A 15,591-nucleotide genomic window follows, 5' to 3' on the forward strand; every position below is an offset into this window, starting at 1 on the left:
ATCCCATCCCATCCCATCCTATCCCATGCTATCCCATCCCATCTCATGCCATCCCATCCCATCACATCCCATCCTATCCTATCCTATCCTATCCTATCCTATCCTATCTTTATTCAGGAGATCTTTTTTTGATTTTAGTCTTTGCCTTACTACATTTACTGTGTTTTACTATGTTTTTATTTTATTTATTATTATCATTGAATTTTATTATCTGTGTTTCATTTAATTTTATGTTTTTTTTCTAAAGTGCTTTGTGATTCTTTCTGGGGTGTAGAAATGAAGATTTTGTATTCTATTCTATTTTATTCTATTCTATTCTATTAGTCCTTTTTGATAAATAGACTTTTGCTTAGTATTATTTTATGTCATATTTAATTAAAAATGATTAAAAAAGAAGACCTAAACATCTTAGAAATATTTACTACAGTGATACACATTCAGAAAAGGAGCTGAATAATCTCACCTTTTGCCTCAGCAGCGGTTTTTTCTTTGTTTTAAGGTGTATTCCGGTCATGATCCCTATAAGAAATGGTCCGTATCGAGTGTAGGGTTTTACATAATAATGCAAAACATAATTTTCTGAAGTCCTGGTAAAGCAAACGTATGTCCAGTTAATCTGTTGTACTTTATCCATCACACTTATAGCTGCTGGGTCTCACATTGTAGACGGTTGAAAGACTGGAAGCTTGAGGAGTGCAGTCACAACTGCACTCGCCACCGTGGTCATCAGTAGGAGGCTTCCCGCCACGATTATGAACACACGCTTGTTGCTGTTAAAGACGAGACAGAACAGATGCAATTTGTCTGCCGGAATAGAAGTTGAGCAGAATTTTAGCGAAGGGTAGAACATACAGTCTGTAGAGGAAGACCAACAGAGGAGTGGTGGTGTAGCACTGGAAGTCCAGAGATAGGTACCAAGTCCAAGGAATGCACTGAGGAAAAGAGGGAAGTCAAAACCTCTAAAAAAACATTTGATATCTTTGAATTTGTAGTTCTTAGAGACTGAAATCACTTACTATATCATGAACTGGGATGAGATTGCTGATCAATAGTAAATTGGCCCACCAGTATGACTTACAATCCATCATAGTGTCTATGAATGGGAACCAGTACGGTCCCCACGGCACCAGTGAGATTAGGCTGATTGTTAGACACATAGTGAACAGATGCAGAGGCTGAACCCTGCAGCCAACGTGGAAAGAAGGAAAAACTTTTCAGATTTCAATTTAATTTTGATCAACTGAAGAAAAAAAAAAGAAAATCACCTTTTTATTCTTTTAAAGAGGTAATTTGCAACCAAACTGGCACTCAGGTTGTCCTCAGCTTTGTCAATGGAGCTCAGCAGGGACCTGGCGCTAAGCAGACCGCTGAAAACACGAAAACCTCAGGTTTGCTGTTTAAAACTCAGTATCAGTGTCATGACTTACCCCAGCAATAAGAATGAGTCCACAGCCAGAAAAACAGGTCCACTGATGGCTAAAACATAAACCGAGCTGCTTTCAACTGTTCTCCTCCACGTCTTGTAGTTATCTACAGAACGTAAAATGGCTCCGTTAGAGAATGTATCCGTAAGTCAGAGCACCGTCTCTTGATCCACAGCCATACCCAGGTTGTTAATGACAGGAAACTGAGCAGAATGGCCACATATGATCCACAGCAGGCTGAGAACACGGATGCCATTCAGAGAGGAGTAGCCTCCGTGCGGGGAGGATGAGGACGAGCTGCTGAAGATGCTCTGGCTGGTAGTCTGCAGAGAAAAAGCCTGAAGGCACCCGTAAACACAACTTTGAGGAAAACACAGAACAGAGGGGGTGCTGTCTGAAAGAGAAGATGCTCAGTAAGGTCTTGGTCTGGACACAAACACAGAATTGCCGTATATTTTAAACCTCACATACAGTTCTGCTCTGTTGTTCTGCCGTTCATCTCACTGGGAGCGGTGCCGTTGGTCATCATGGTTCCGTAAAAGTTGAGGCTGTTTGAAGAGGACACGTCTACAAGAGAGGTGACTTTATTGCTTTGCTCCAACTTTCTTAAGGCTGTGAACAAGGTGGCAGCAAGAGGAACGGCAACCATTATGCAGCACACAAATCTGCAGAGAAAACAAAGTATTCTGTCTACTCATCCAATGAGATGGACACAAACAAAATAGAAACCATTTTACCATAGAAATATCCATTTAAAGACAGTAATTGAGGCTATCTTTATTTTTCTGTCAACACATCTGTCAATAAAGTTACCACAAATGTCCAGTTGAGTTCAGTAAATTAGAATGAAAAAGGGATGAATGAAGTACTGACAGACAGCTGACGTCAGACGCATCAGGAGCGTTTCTGTCAGACAAACAGTGAGTCATGATCATCTCCTGATCGGACTGATTGTTGAGGATCGGAGGTAGAGGTGGAACCATGGATTTGTCATTCACTTGAAGCTTGTCTGTTTATGAAGAAAAACATAAACAGCGATATCATACTGTAACAGTAAATAACAGCAGGATTCATTTTGGAAACATTTTTAAATGACTGACTTTGCGTCACCAGTGATTTGACATCTTCCTCTCCACAGGAGTCAGGAACACAAATGCCCACAAAGTACTGGACAGCCCCCTGCAACGGTAAATCTGTCACCAGAGATCCAGTCTTTGTTGCTTTTTTAAAATGGTTTCTTAGTTACCTGCCTCAAGAACACCTGGCAGTATTTCCCAGAGAAGGCGGGCCCAACCGCTGAGCGGCACTGCAGCGGCGCGCCGGGCTGGTTGACGTTACCTGCTTCAACATTACTGCCCATCTTTCCAAATGCATCAAACACTGTTAACACACAGGACAACAAAGATATTTAGAACTTTTGAGTCAAAAAATCGGATTTATCAGTCCAAAAATCAAGGATTTCTTCTTGTTTGTTGCAGTTTTTAGCTCCATCCATCCATCCATCATCCAACGATCCATCCATCCCCAGGGAGGCATCCAGGAGGCATTCAGACCAGATGCCCGAGCCACCTCAACTCCTCTAACTTGTTGTCTCTAAACTCCACACCAGATATCTATGTTTTTCTCCATTTTAAACAATGTGCTGCATTTAAATTAATACTTTCCCCCGTCTCCTGAGACCACACTGGATCTGATCTCCCGGGCTGCAAATGCGATTGACCAAACCTTGTCCACCATGAGAAGTGGATCCCATTTACCCCGGGGGTACGTTGGCAGCTGGGTATGTGAATGACCCTTGGGGCAATTGGAACATTTTCTGCCTGTCATAACTCTCTCTGGAAGACGTTGAAGACGTATACATCATTGGGTTAATAATAATGATTTCTGCTGATTAGAACCTGGCGAGGTGGCTTACAGCGAAAGGCGGGCAGGGAGTGCTTTCCGATGGGACACTGAGAGCCGTACAGACAAACTGAACAGATTGGAGACCAAGGTCCTTGCTCTGTTTGTCCACATCGAAGTCTCCCTTGGAAAGCTGGAAACCATAATGGAGTGAATTATTGCTCGACTTGTTTGAAACCCCGAAAATTGACCTGATCAGGGAATATTCCGCTACAAAGCTGCACCTGGACACTCAGCAGGCAGGCAGAAGCTGTCTGGAACCCCCGAGCCAAGGACAGTTACCCCCTTGCCCTTGGACTTAACCAAAACAATCCAACACAGGTGCAATAAGTAGAGCCCGTTGTCTTGGAAACCTGCATTCCTGCCCTCTCCATGACCCTTTCCCTTGATTAAACACCTTAGTGACTCTCTTTTTTCTTGCCATTCCTGTACCCTGTATCCTGTACCCACCATTGGGCAATATGTTTTGTATGTGTTGTCCCCTTGGGATTAATGAAGTTTGATTGATATATAATAAAGAATATCCCATACAAAAGAAATATAGAAAATGAAAAAACTCAAAAATGAATTTATGTTTTGAACATAACTCGTCATATTTCTTACATGTACTTTCTTTTTTCAGGCACTTCAGGTACTTTTCTTACACATTACTTTGAGTGAAATGACAAACTTATAATACTTTCTTCCAAAAAGAGTTTCAAATTTTATTTTAAACAGTAGCAACTTTTCCAAAAGTTTAAAAAGTCTAAAAGTTTTCCAAAGACCTGATGGCAACACACTGAAAAGAAAGAATATGTGGTTTTCTAGATGGAAAAAGTCCACTTTTAGACACTTTCTTTCAAAATTTGATTGAAAAATGTATTTTTTCCATGGAAAGAAATATGCAAATCTTTCGATTAAACTTCTAAGTAAACATACATGTCTGAATGCATTCTTGGACTTGCAATATAACACAAAATGATAAATATTTTGCAATTTATGCTGTAAAACAATAAATCAAGCAGAGAAAGATTCAAACACTTACTCCGAACGACATATTCATTTGGCTTGTCCTGCTGAATTTCCCAGAGAAAGGTGTTGGTGTCCTTCATGCATCTTTCTGACACAACGAAAGCCTCTTCCTGTGTGACGGCGCTCTTCACTAACAGAAGGACCACAACCCAGCCGGGCGCCATTTCAGGACTGACTGCATCTTTGGTGGTGAAGGCAGAGCTTAAATAGCAGAAAAGGGCACTGCATCAGACAGAAACTAGCATGAAATCCATTCTCCTCAGCAGCAGTGAAGAGCCGTCCCTCACGTTCCCCATCATGTGAAACTCAACATCATGTGTTTGCAGAATCCAAAGGGGATTTAGTTAAATTAAAAAAAAAGAGTTGAGCCAAGTAGGAGCAACATTATTGAAGTCTAACTTTTATATTTGGTTCCATCATTTTAATATTGATTATAAAATTTTAAAAAAAGATGCTTGAGTTGTATTTTTAATAAGAATTTAGTAAATTAGTAGGTTTATTACTGGTCATTGTCCTCCCTGAAAAACCTCACACAAGTACACAAATAATTAAAACTTTATTTGTTAAAAGAAATCTCACAAATGATTTCTTTTAGTTTGGATTTGGTATATTAGAATTACAGTTTTGAAGAAAGGCATGAAGAAGACCGACCAAAAACATTGATGTTTTACTTTCCTAAATGGCCACTAGAGGGAGAACTTGTCTTGGATATTTTCTTGAGTTCTGGACAACAAACGCTTAAAGAAAGTGATGTTCTAACATCTGTAAGTAAAATAGAATTAATCCACATTTTTTTCTTACTTTTTTTGCTTTTTTATTACAAAACAACTATGTTTTTTATAGTTCTACAAACAAATTTTATGTTTTTGTCCATTAAATTTGCAATATCATCCATCTTTTGAGGCCAACATCATCCTAGAACATTACTTTAAATAGTTTATGGTTATATAATAATAGAAAATTAGTTAGAAAAATATTTTCTCTCTCGCTGTTTATAAAAAAAACTATATTTTTTAAGATGGAAACTTAACATCAATCAATGACTGATAACACAAAAAAAAAGAAGATTTGGGATCTACTTCAACACAAAAGAGCTGATGCCGCATCACGTCTGACATGATTCATCCTTTATTGACATTAAGAACAACTTTGTACACAAATGTCAGAAATGCTATAAAAATAATAAAATAGAATATAGCCAGCCGCAAGACACATTCTGACAGAGACGTTTCACAGATTGTTTCACACATGCCGTTTTACTGCACTGGGCTTTATAGACAAGATGGAGGGCAAAAAAAAAAAAAAATCATCTGCAAACACAATAATTGCTTAGCAACAGCAATAAAAAAATCTTTAATTCAGCTGTGAATGTTTTAGTTTCACAACCAAATGTTACATTCAAAGAATTTTCATTGCATTTTTCTCTCTTCAAAGCTGCACCAATGACTCCAATAAAAACTTAATGAAAAACGAAACAGGTTATTATTGGTTCTGAAAGTGGTCTTTAATATATGTATTATTACGTTGCTTTAGTAAAAACATTTACCGATATTATGCACTAAATTAAAGTCAAGTGCTTTTGTTCTCGTATCTTGAATAAACTTTTGTTGTGGTTTGTAATCTAAATAAGAGCTGCCATTTACAGTATATTAAGACAATGATGATACATTGGTATAAGACAATTATGTCACTTTTTTTTCTTAAATAAAAAATGTTTTACAAATGTAGGCCCATATTATGTTCTTTTAAAGACACAGCAACACCATTGTCTATAAACCTTTGCAGATGATTCTGATATGTGAGAAAACTTTAAATGCTGCTTGGATTGAATTTTTTTATTTGTTAATTTTTTTTAATTAATTTTGTTAAATCGTAGCCTTTAAATGAAAATTGTCAAAATTTGAGATATTTATGCATTCATATTTCTACTTCAAGTAGACATTCACTGGACATTAGCAGCACTGTAATTTAGAGAATACCACCAGCTGTACAAAGATTAAACTTATCACAATAAGAGTTTCAGTGAGAGTATGTCATTGGAAACAAAATAAATGTGCTCTTTTACAAAAAGTTCTACTCATAGTCTATAGAAACATTTCTATCTGTACAAAATCAATCAGTTTACTGAGTTTAAAGACATTTGAAGGACCTTATACACACTTTTTATACACATCTAACATATATACAGCACAGAGGTTTGTAGTAATTTTGGAATGTGTAAAATCATTTTTCTGCTGCACTAAGTCTCTTTGCTTTGATGAAGGCCATCCCATGTGTCCTCATGTGAGTATTAAGCTGCCCCTCTGTTTCAAACATCTTGCCGCACACTTTACATTTCGTATTCGGCGTCCCGTCTTTGTTCTCGTTAGTAACATCCAGCTGGTTTTCTCTTTGACTCTCTTCGTCCTCTTTGCCCCGCCCGTTGTACCGGCCCAGACCCTGCGGCTCCTTCAGCCGATGGACGATGAAGAGATGCCGGGCCAGCGAGCGGTGGGATGTGTAGCACAAGCCGCACTCCTGACACTGATACGAGGAGCCGTCGGACTTGTGCTGTGGGATGTGTTCGTGGAAAGCAGCGATGTCCTCAGTGGTGAAGCTGCAGACGGCACATTTGTGAAGTTTGATGATGTTCACCTTCAGCCTCTTCAGCGGCTGCAACCCGGAGCTCCTGGAGGTCAAACCCGGTGACCTCTCATCCTCCTCAGGCTTTCTTTTAGGGCTTTTCTTCTGAGAAGAAAACCACAAAACAAGTTTTAGGCTAGAGCACTCTGTTATAAAAAGAGACAGAAATCATCTATTTTTAAATCTCTAAAAACAACAGAAACAGAATTGGATATTGTGGTTAAATACCATGTCCTTGTCAGGTTCAGCCTCCGTTTTATTCCGGTTTTCCTCCTGGTGTTTCACTCCGTGCATCAGCTGAATGTGTTGATCCAGTAACACTCTTTTAGTGAACGGCTGGCTCAGAGGTGGGCAGTGCCTGTGGAAGTTTAAAGAGTTACCAGTTACAACAAAATTATTGTTATTATTTGTTTTAGAACAAGGGGCCAAGCAATACTAAAGTAATTCTATCAACATGACTACAGACGTCTGAAACTTTATGTTTGTGAGACTTTATGCCGCTACTCATTTGTTTTACACTGTATGTGACTCAGAGAGTTGATGGATTTGTGCAGGCAGCGGACTATTTACTGCACGTGTGCACTTACGGGCAGGTGTAGACCTTTCGCAGTCCCTTGTGTTTGAGGCGGTTGTGTCTGCAGAGGCTGTGAGAGGAGCTAAAAGACTTGTCACACTGTCGGCATGGATGTTTTTTCATGATCTGGAAAACAAGACAGCAAGAAAAAAACAATTTAAAAACATTCACTTTGTATATTTTTTAAACCATTTGCTCGTGCACACCAGATAGTAAGTGGTGCCCAACAGAGTAACAGAGTAACTGATGAGCATGAGATAGTAACTGGTGTGCGTGAAATAGTAAGTGGTGCAGAAATGTAAGTTGTTTTATGAAATCAGAGTCATACTTTTACCTTGCCATGCTCCCGTCTCATGTGTGTCAAAAAGAGCTCCCTTGAATTGAAAAGACTCTTGCACTCTCCACATGTGTAATCTTGGCTGAGAGGGCTTTTCATGTCTGTTGTACATTTGATGTTTGTCTTCCTCATCGGTGAAGCTGAGGGTTTCTTTTCTCTTTTTTCTTGACTATTGCCACTGCCTCCATCTTTCTTGTTGTGATGGGGGTTGTTGCTGTTGGAATTAGTGGGCTTTGTGCCGAGAGGGAGGTTAATGCCCAGGTTTGGAGGACCCTCGACAGTCTTCAGGGTTCCATGGATTGACTGAAAGCAGCATTCATAGGTGAAATTTCAATTTTCATTTTGACAAAATGCACTTTTATTTATTTATTTATTTAAGGTGAGTTTTGATAGTTCAAAAGCCCTTCCTTGAAGCTCACCTTAATGTGGTCCAACATGAGCTGCTTCTGAGCGTAGTGTATTGAGCAGTCGGGGCATTTGAACACGGACACTTTGTGATTGACGACATGCTGGTCGAAGTGTGCGTAGAGCAGAGACTGTAGCGTGAACACGGTGTCACACATGGAACATTTATAGATCACTCTGGAAGAAAGAGAAAAAGGGGTTACAGTTTTTACAAACAAAATGAGAATTTCAGCATTATTATTATTTTCTTAAAAGCTAAGATTGCATGAGCAAAGTGAAAGCAGCATTTAAAGACCAGCTGCTTGACTGTAAGAGGTAAACAAGTGGAAAAACAAATCCAAGTAAGGCTACCGTGTCTAAAATTCTCCAATCCTGCCATTGATTGGAACAATGGTTGATTTTCCACACAAAAAGGAAATTGGACATTGGTATTAGTTTACAACAGTGGGATTAGATGAAACCAGCTGGTTAAATCATGATGTTTTCCTTGTTTATTAGAACCCAGTTGCAAATGAAAACCTACTTAGGCTCCCCTGCCTTTACTCCGGGATGCTGAGTGTATGCATGCGAGTGGGTTCCAGGTGCAGACTTGAAGGCCATGGGGCAGAGAGGACATTTGTAGAAGATCTCACAGTGACTGTTCTGGATGTGGGACTTCAGAATGGCAACATCAGCAAAGATCACGCTACAGTGGACACAACTGGGGAGGAGAACAAAAATTTAGATAAAACACAACTCACTTTAACAAGTTCATTTTATAAAATGATCAATCTAAATAAAATTGTCTGCCTAAAACACAAGTCAATTTTTGCACAAATTATAGAGATAAAATAATTTAAGAGATTTTTTATGAAAAAATTAATATTGATTTTTGTTTTAAAAAATAGTGTTTTACTAAGCAAAAAACAAATACTTGGAGAATTTTTAAATGGTCCTAGAAATTACCGATTTTTAGATTTCAAACTTTCTTTTATTGCTTGATTAAAGTTTCTGTAAAACAGATACAACCACTTTTGCAAAAAATAAAAAAAAAAGTCAAAAAACATTTATTTTTAAGCACATTCCCTAATCCTTTAGAAAAATGGCAAAATATTAAGGAAAGACATTTGCAAGAATGTCTGAAAGGATGTCATGTCTGCAGACGTGACTTTTAAAGATTATATTTGGAGTGATTCATTACTAAAGTATAGCATATTTTTTTCTCATTTGCTTCCTTGTGAAGGATGCTACAATGAAACAGGACTGGCATGTAGGAGCAAATATAATATCAAAGCCAAATAACTATAATTAGAATGACATTTTAAGTGGTACTTGGTAAAACAGACATTTAGGTGTGATGTTTTTTAAAAAAATAAAATAAAATCTCAGTTTTAGTTAATAAATTCTCTCAAGTATTGGAATAGGTGTGGGAATTCCTTGCTTTTGCTGTTTTAGGTTTCGGGTGAGGTAGACTCACCGGTAGCCAACTCTGCGGGTGTAATGCAGGCAGTTCTTGGTGACGTGGGACTGGAGGTGCACGGAGCGACAGCTAGCACCGCACTCAGGGCAGATGTAAGGAGACTTGTGCTGGTGGATTCGCTGGTGTGACAAATAGCTGCACTGATTTGGAAGAAGCATTTGGCAGATGGAGCATGTTTTCTAAGGGAAAAAAAGAAGAAAATATTTCACTTTTTCATTAAAAGAAATTAGCATCTTATTTTTTTTAATCTGCTAAATTAAGAATATCTATCAGAAAACTGTATTTTGGGTAACAAATGTCTTAAATTCATGTTTTAATGAATAATTTAATTTTGTAAAAATACTTGTGTTTCTATGAATCTCTATCACTCATGCTTGAGATACCACTCAGAATCACATCAATTAAAATAAAAAGCAGTTGACTGCACTTGTTTTATATTTTATTACTGATTATTATCAATAATAAACATGAACAAATATTGTCTCGAAGGACCTACTGCAATAAAAATTGTGTTTTTTTATATTTTTAATGTGTTCTTGTCGCATTTTTCACATGATGAAATAATTTAAGATTAAAACTCAATATTTCTTTATTCAAACTTTGATGAATCAGGAGCAGAAGGAAAAAAAAATTAATGTGTACCAAAACTTGTTTTTATTTTCATCCCAGAAAAATCAATGATTTAATTTCAAAAACCCACATTTAAAATAAAAATGCTTTTGCTTTCAAGTGTTTTCAAAGTTTCCACTCTTACCTGACTGTTAGACTCTGACACTTGATAGTGCATAGCCAGAGAGTTGTCATCCTGGAAGGTCTCATTACACTCCAAACATTTTAGGTTGTGCATGTACAGCTTTGATGCATCGTCTTCCAAGGGCATGGCTGCCACTGAAGGGCCACCGCATGGAGCTGAAATCACAGCAGCTTGGTTGTCCCCAGAAGCCACCTTCCCTTGGGTTTGGCTGTCAGAAGTTTGAGCATTTGAGGGAGAGGAGGAGGAACAAATGCCTGCAGGTGATCTTGACAAACTCAGTGTGCTGATCATCTGGTCTGCAGGGATAGGTTTTAGGATTAGGTGGGAGCACTGCATGACCACCCCCTTGTCTTTGTGGCTTCTGGCGTGAGACAAGAGGCTACATTTGTTGAAGAAAACCAGGTTTTTGCCACAGTGGTTGCAGGTGACTTCAATTCGCACACTGCGGCGCTCATAGTGCTGTGTCAGGCTCTTCTCAAGAGCAAATGAGTCCCCACACTCCAGACACTTGTAGCCTCGTGAGGGCAGAGAGATACAAGCCAAGGTTGGTGGAGATAAATTTGGGACGTACATAGGAACAGGATTCATGCTACTCAGAACTTTATTGAAGGCATCAACAACAGAGCTCTGAGAACTAGTGAACACTTGAACCCTGGAGACTTTCTTTGAGCCATTAATACCCGTCTGTTGTTTGACTTGCTGTGTCTGTTGCTGGTTGGATTTGGAGAAAAGGACCTGTGGAAGATCGCAGGAAGCAGAAGACACAGTCTGAGACAAAAGATTGATGTTGCTAAAATGGACTGCCTTTGGCACAAGTTTGGCATTTGCCAGACTGGAAGCAGGTACCATAACAGTCTGTTGCTGGATAGCATTAGCAGCTTTCAAGATAGCACTGCTGGCACTTTGCATGGAAGAGGCAGGGATCACTGTGGCTTTGACGGTGGTGTTGTTGGCCAGCTTAAGGTTGATGACTTGTGAACCGGCTGTTTTAACAGCTGAGACTGGTAGGAAAGCTGTTCCCACAGGTTTAATAGTCATCTGCTTTGTTATTTCAATTGAAGCGCCTCCACTTGAGGCTTTTACTGTGACTGGAAGAGAAGGCCTTGTAGGTGATGAGAAGACGGCACCAGTGGATGCCATAAGACAGGAGTTTTCCTCTCCTCTTTTCAGACTTTCAGGATCAAGTTCTGGGAGAACTCTGGTGACGGTGCGCTTGATCTGCCCGGATGAGGTTTTGATTGTTTTGATCCTGACCTTTGGGATAACAGGGGTGCTGTCTGTGTTTGAGGAAGGGGAACCTTTGCTGCTGTCATCGCTGGTGACGCTAGAGGGGCTGTCAGGCTGTCCTAGAAGTGGCTTCTTTGCCAGTTCCAGACCTGACTTACGCTCTTGTGGTCTCTCTGTTGATTTGGGATTTTTAATCTGCACAGATTCTTGTTGAGTTGCAGGAAAATCCAAAGCATTGTAGTCTTCTATGGTTGCCTTTTTGGCACTGAGTGCAGCTATGGCAGCAATACAAGAGGAAAGTTTTGTGGAATATTTGGTTTTGACCTTTGGGGTACAGGATCCATCAAGTCCTGATGATTCTCTAGCATCTGGACACTCTTGAGTTTGAGGCGTAACACCACTTTGGTGGTTTTCACCACCAAGAGATGATTGAGAATCATCCTTGGGTTTAGAGCCTCTGGCAGTAACATTGTTGTTTTGATCAGGCTGTTCAGCTCTGTTTGCTTTTGGCTTGGAGATGCTGTCCACTAAGGATTTGTAATTTTGGTCCTCTGTTTTCAAAGCACAAACTCCCGGCTTGTCCATCAGGTCATCTACTTCAATCTTTTCATCATCATCAAACTCTTCCACACTAGAAATTGGACTAAATTGATTAAAAGTGGAAGAAAGGCGATTAACTTTAGGTCCTTCCTCTCTTGAGGGTTTCAGTCCGTTCTTTTTGTAATGTGAAACAGGTCCTGGAGCATGACCATTGTGAAGTCCATTGCCCACAGAACGTGTTTGGGAGCTGGAATGTCCATTCCTCTCTGGTCTGGATCCACCGCATTCACTGGTGTCCATGTTTCGAACGTTCTTCACAATGACACTAACACCCCCATCATGTGCATTCGAGGAGTTGTGGGCCTCATCTTCGCTGGCCGTCACTGCACCACTGGGTTGCTTGGGATGTCCGTCGTGATCGTCTTGGTGGCCGGATTCAATGGCGGCTTTGGGATCCACCATGTCGGGGATGTCAAAGGCCGCCAGCAGGTCATCAAAGTCCGGCGTCTTCATATCTCCCATGATCCTTTTCCTAATCGGATGAGGTGGTCAGCTGTATGAAACAAATGACATTTTTAGATTTTAGCTAATGTGCCTGTAAGTATCTTTTAATGTTTTTTGTCTTTTCTTTCTTGGGCTTCACAAATGTATGGAATTCCCTGCATACGTTTTAAGTCATTTGGTTGCAAGGAAAATTATCAAGCAAGAGGAGGTTTGGTGCACCCTCAAGAGCGCAGTGTGAAAATAAAAAAGGACAAATTAATGTCAAATGCATTGTCCATCCAAAACTAATTATGTTTCACTATTGTGGTGTATGACTACTCCAGAAATATGCCTTTTGTTGAACCTGTTTTCATTGATTTAAGTCTCACTCCAATGATTTTTTGATCCTTATTTCCAGTGGTCTTTTAAATATGGTTGTTATTTTTAGGTAAAATCAATAAACCTGTGGTACTTTCTCAAACACAGTTCCTGCTAAGCAGCAGGAGTTAATCAGAAATTCATCTGAGTTGACTGTTGGCACAGAGTAAGCCTGTCCTCATTTCCCTTCATCCCTTTATTAACACTCTCTCCTGCTAGCTTAGTAGCCCCTCAAAACCTCAACCTAACATTACCAGTGCAACAAAAGTAGTGATAAGTATTGGAGCTACACCGATCTATGTCACAGCTACAGGTTTTTTAGACAGCAATTTTTAATCTACTCCTGATTGACAGCTATTTGAATAAAGAAATACTCAGAAATGCTAATTTAATCTTAATTTTCTTCATAGATGTATTCAATTATGAGAAAAATGCTACAAGAACATGGTAAAAAAAAAACAAATTTTCATTGGAGTGGGTCTTTAAATCACTTAAAGTAAATTATCTAGTATGTAACCAAAGTCATGAGAAGGCCAATCTACAGAAATATAACTAATTAAATTATTGCTGCATTTTTAATTTCAGGGGATGATTTTATGATAAATGTAAAAATAATACATGAATATAAAGAGTAGACTTGTAGTTTATTTCCTTTATATTTTTAAGCATGTCTAATATTTTTTATTGAGTATTTAATATTTAAGACTGGAAGAAATTCGTTTTTTCTGTTGATGCATTCAGCAGTTAATCGATGTTACATAGCGTGTTCTGTAAGTTAAGTGTTGCTGCTCAGCTTTATTTTTTCCAAATAAACCACTGACCTAACTGCTTGACAACCACCTTATATCACCTCACTCATATTGGATATGAAACACAAAAACTCCTAGTTTTAATCCTGAGGATTTCTAATCATAAGGATTTGATCAATATAATGGCAGAAGGAGACATTATGAAGGGGGAGGGCAGGCAACAAATGCAGTGACGGTGGGGGGAAAAATGGCTGCTGAGCTGTGTGAAGCTGCAGCGAGAGGCCTGGTGGAAAGGACGACGATCGCCATGACAGGCATCGCAGCTCGATGGAGGAGGGGGGCAAATGAAGGTTTAATGCAGAAAAAAATGACACTCACACAGCACAGAAAGCCTCTGGACAAAGCACAGTTTGATGCACATGCACTGTTACCACCTGAAAGCTACACTTTGAGCTTAAGAGATGTGAATTCAAAGGAAAGTGTATGAAAAATAATGATGCAAGCAATTCAGCAACTCCTCACCCTCTTGCTTCCGTCCCTCTCCAGCCTCTAGCCTCTTTCTTTCCTTCCATCCTGCAACAAACAGAGTCACAATGCTGCTAACCCACAATAGCTTTCCACCCCACCCTGCAAGAAAGAGAGTGAAAAAAAAAAAAAAGCTTCCCAACCGGGAAAAGGCCCAGAATATAGGGTCAAGTTACATCCAGGGATCTGGTGAGTTGTGGTGCTCCTGGTAAAAACTGACTTTTTCTGCACCATTTGCAGAGATAAACAGAGAGATGAAGCATGCTCCCTGTTAGTGTGTGTGTTTGTGCGTGAGGCAGACTAAGTATTTGTAGACTCCCAGACAGCCACGTCCCTCCTGCCCTCATTTCACCTCCTTGCTCCCCTCACTAAGAGCACTCCGGTTTTCAGCAGCTACTGGAGGCTATCTACGGCCAGAGCCATCGGAGGGCTTGCAGCCCGGGCTATCTGTAGTATCCCTGCGGAGGCACAGACACGGCATTGTTCCTGTCAGCTCTCAGTCTGCCTGAAACCGGTTTCAGCTGGTTCCGGTCATCCGGCGCAAAGGCTTTTGCTGCAGCACGGCCTCAGAAACGCACAGGAAGAAGCAGCGTTTCCCACCTCTCAGGAAGCTACGTTTTTGCTGAAGCTGGAGCAGATCGACATGTGTAGTTAGGCAAATAACAACATTTTTTTATGGATGAGTGGGAGATTTGCACCGAAAGCTTTGAAATTATACTCTAAAAATCTCACATGAATGTAGATTAACATGAATTGTTAAAAATGTATGTATATTTCATGCCAAAAAATGAGTGTAATGCAAAGTAGGGCTCAGTTTGGCCTTTTTGTCAACCCCTTTTTTGGCATGTACTTTCACCCCTTGCATGATAATATCTCCTCTAAACTTGTGAACATTAAAGCTATCACCGTGTGACACAAACCAGGCATGCAAACACAAGGGAAACAAATCAAAGACAAGACTCTTCGTGCATTTCCTTCCCCAGATTACCCACATGCCACCCTGCTTTTACCCAAACCCCTACAGAGACACAGAAACATGCACCCTCATGCACATAGAGAGATAAATGTGGCATACCCTTGTCAGATTTTTTTCCATTCTGTGAGATAATCAAGGAAGGGGGAAAAGGTCTTCCTTTCAGAGGCCTCAGCACCTGCCTTTCACAGCCCCAAACATCCCGGCCTCCATCTTCCTCCTCCTCCC

General features: G+C 39.8%; 2 protein-coding genes across 4 annotated transcripts in view; both read right to left on the bottom strand.

Annotated features, from left to right (window-relative positions):
• Positions 1-4,639, bottom strand: part of oacyl (O-acyltransferase like) — a 6,896-nt gene extending 2,257 nt beyond the window's left edge. Inside the window, exons 1-12 of the mRNA XM_024299484.2 lie at positions 4,351-4,639; positions 2,671-2,804; positions 2,525-2,603; positions 2,298-2,433; positions 1,896-2,089; positions 1,606-1,818; positions 1,428-1,530; positions 1,266-1,367; positions 1,017-1,182; positions 853-932; positions 660-770; positions 464-587 (exon numbers count right to left, since the gene is read on the bottom strand). Coding sequence (XP_024155252.1) covers positions 464-587; positions 660-770; positions 853-932; positions 1,017-1,182; positions 1,266-1,367; positions 1,428-1,530; positions 1,606-1,818; positions 1,896-2,089; positions 2,298-2,433; positions 2,525-2,603; positions 2,671-2,804; positions 4,351-4,501 — 1,593 coding nt within the window. The 5' untranslated portion in view covers positions 4,502-4,639. The remainder of the gene's footprint in view (positions 1-463; positions 588-659; positions 771-852; positions 933-1,016; positions 1,183-1,265; positions 1,368-1,427; positions 1,531-1,605; positions 1,819-1,895; positions 2,090-2,297; positions 2,434-2,524; positions 2,604-2,670; positions 2,805-4,350) is intronic.
• An 803-nt stretch (positions 4,640-5,442) lies between these two features.
• Positions 5,443-15,586, bottom strand: znf532 (zinc finger protein 532). Of its 3 annotated transcripts, XM_024299807.1 has the most exons (10): positions 15,466-15,586; positions 14,388-14,438; positions 10,489-12,808; positions 9,732-9,913; positions 8,799-8,975; positions 8,290-8,452; positions 7,868-8,173; positions 7,547-7,659; positions 7,188-7,317; positions 5,443-7,064 (listed from the first exon to the last, which is right to left on the bottom strand). In XM_024299807.1, the coding sequence occupies exons 3-10, from the start codon at positions 12,775-12,777 to the stop codon at positions 6,561-6,563; spliced, it is 3,864 nt and encodes a 1,287-aa protein (XP_024155575.1). In that variant the 5' UTR covers positions 12,778-12,808; positions 14,388-14,438; positions 15,466-15,586; the 3' UTR covers positions 5,443-6,560. The 3 variants fall into 3 exon arrangements, with proteins under 3 accessions (XP_024155575.1, XP_024155578.1, XP_024155576.1); XM_024299810.1 differs by lacking the exon at positions 14,388-14,438; XM_024299808.1 differs by lacking the exon at positions 15,466-15,586 and having other exon boundaries at positions 14,388-15,454.
• Between the last annotated feature and the right edge of the window lie 5 nt (positions 15,587-15,591).

The sequence above is a fragment of the Oryzias melastigma genome, linkage group LG12 (genome assembly GCF_002922805.2).
Source record: "Oryzias melastigma strain HK-1 linkage group LG12, ASM292280v2, whole genome shotgun sequence".
Classification (NCBI taxonomy): domain Eukaryota; kingdom Metazoa; phylum Chordata; class Actinopteri; order Beloniformes; family Adrianichthyidae; genus Oryzias; species Oryzias melastigma.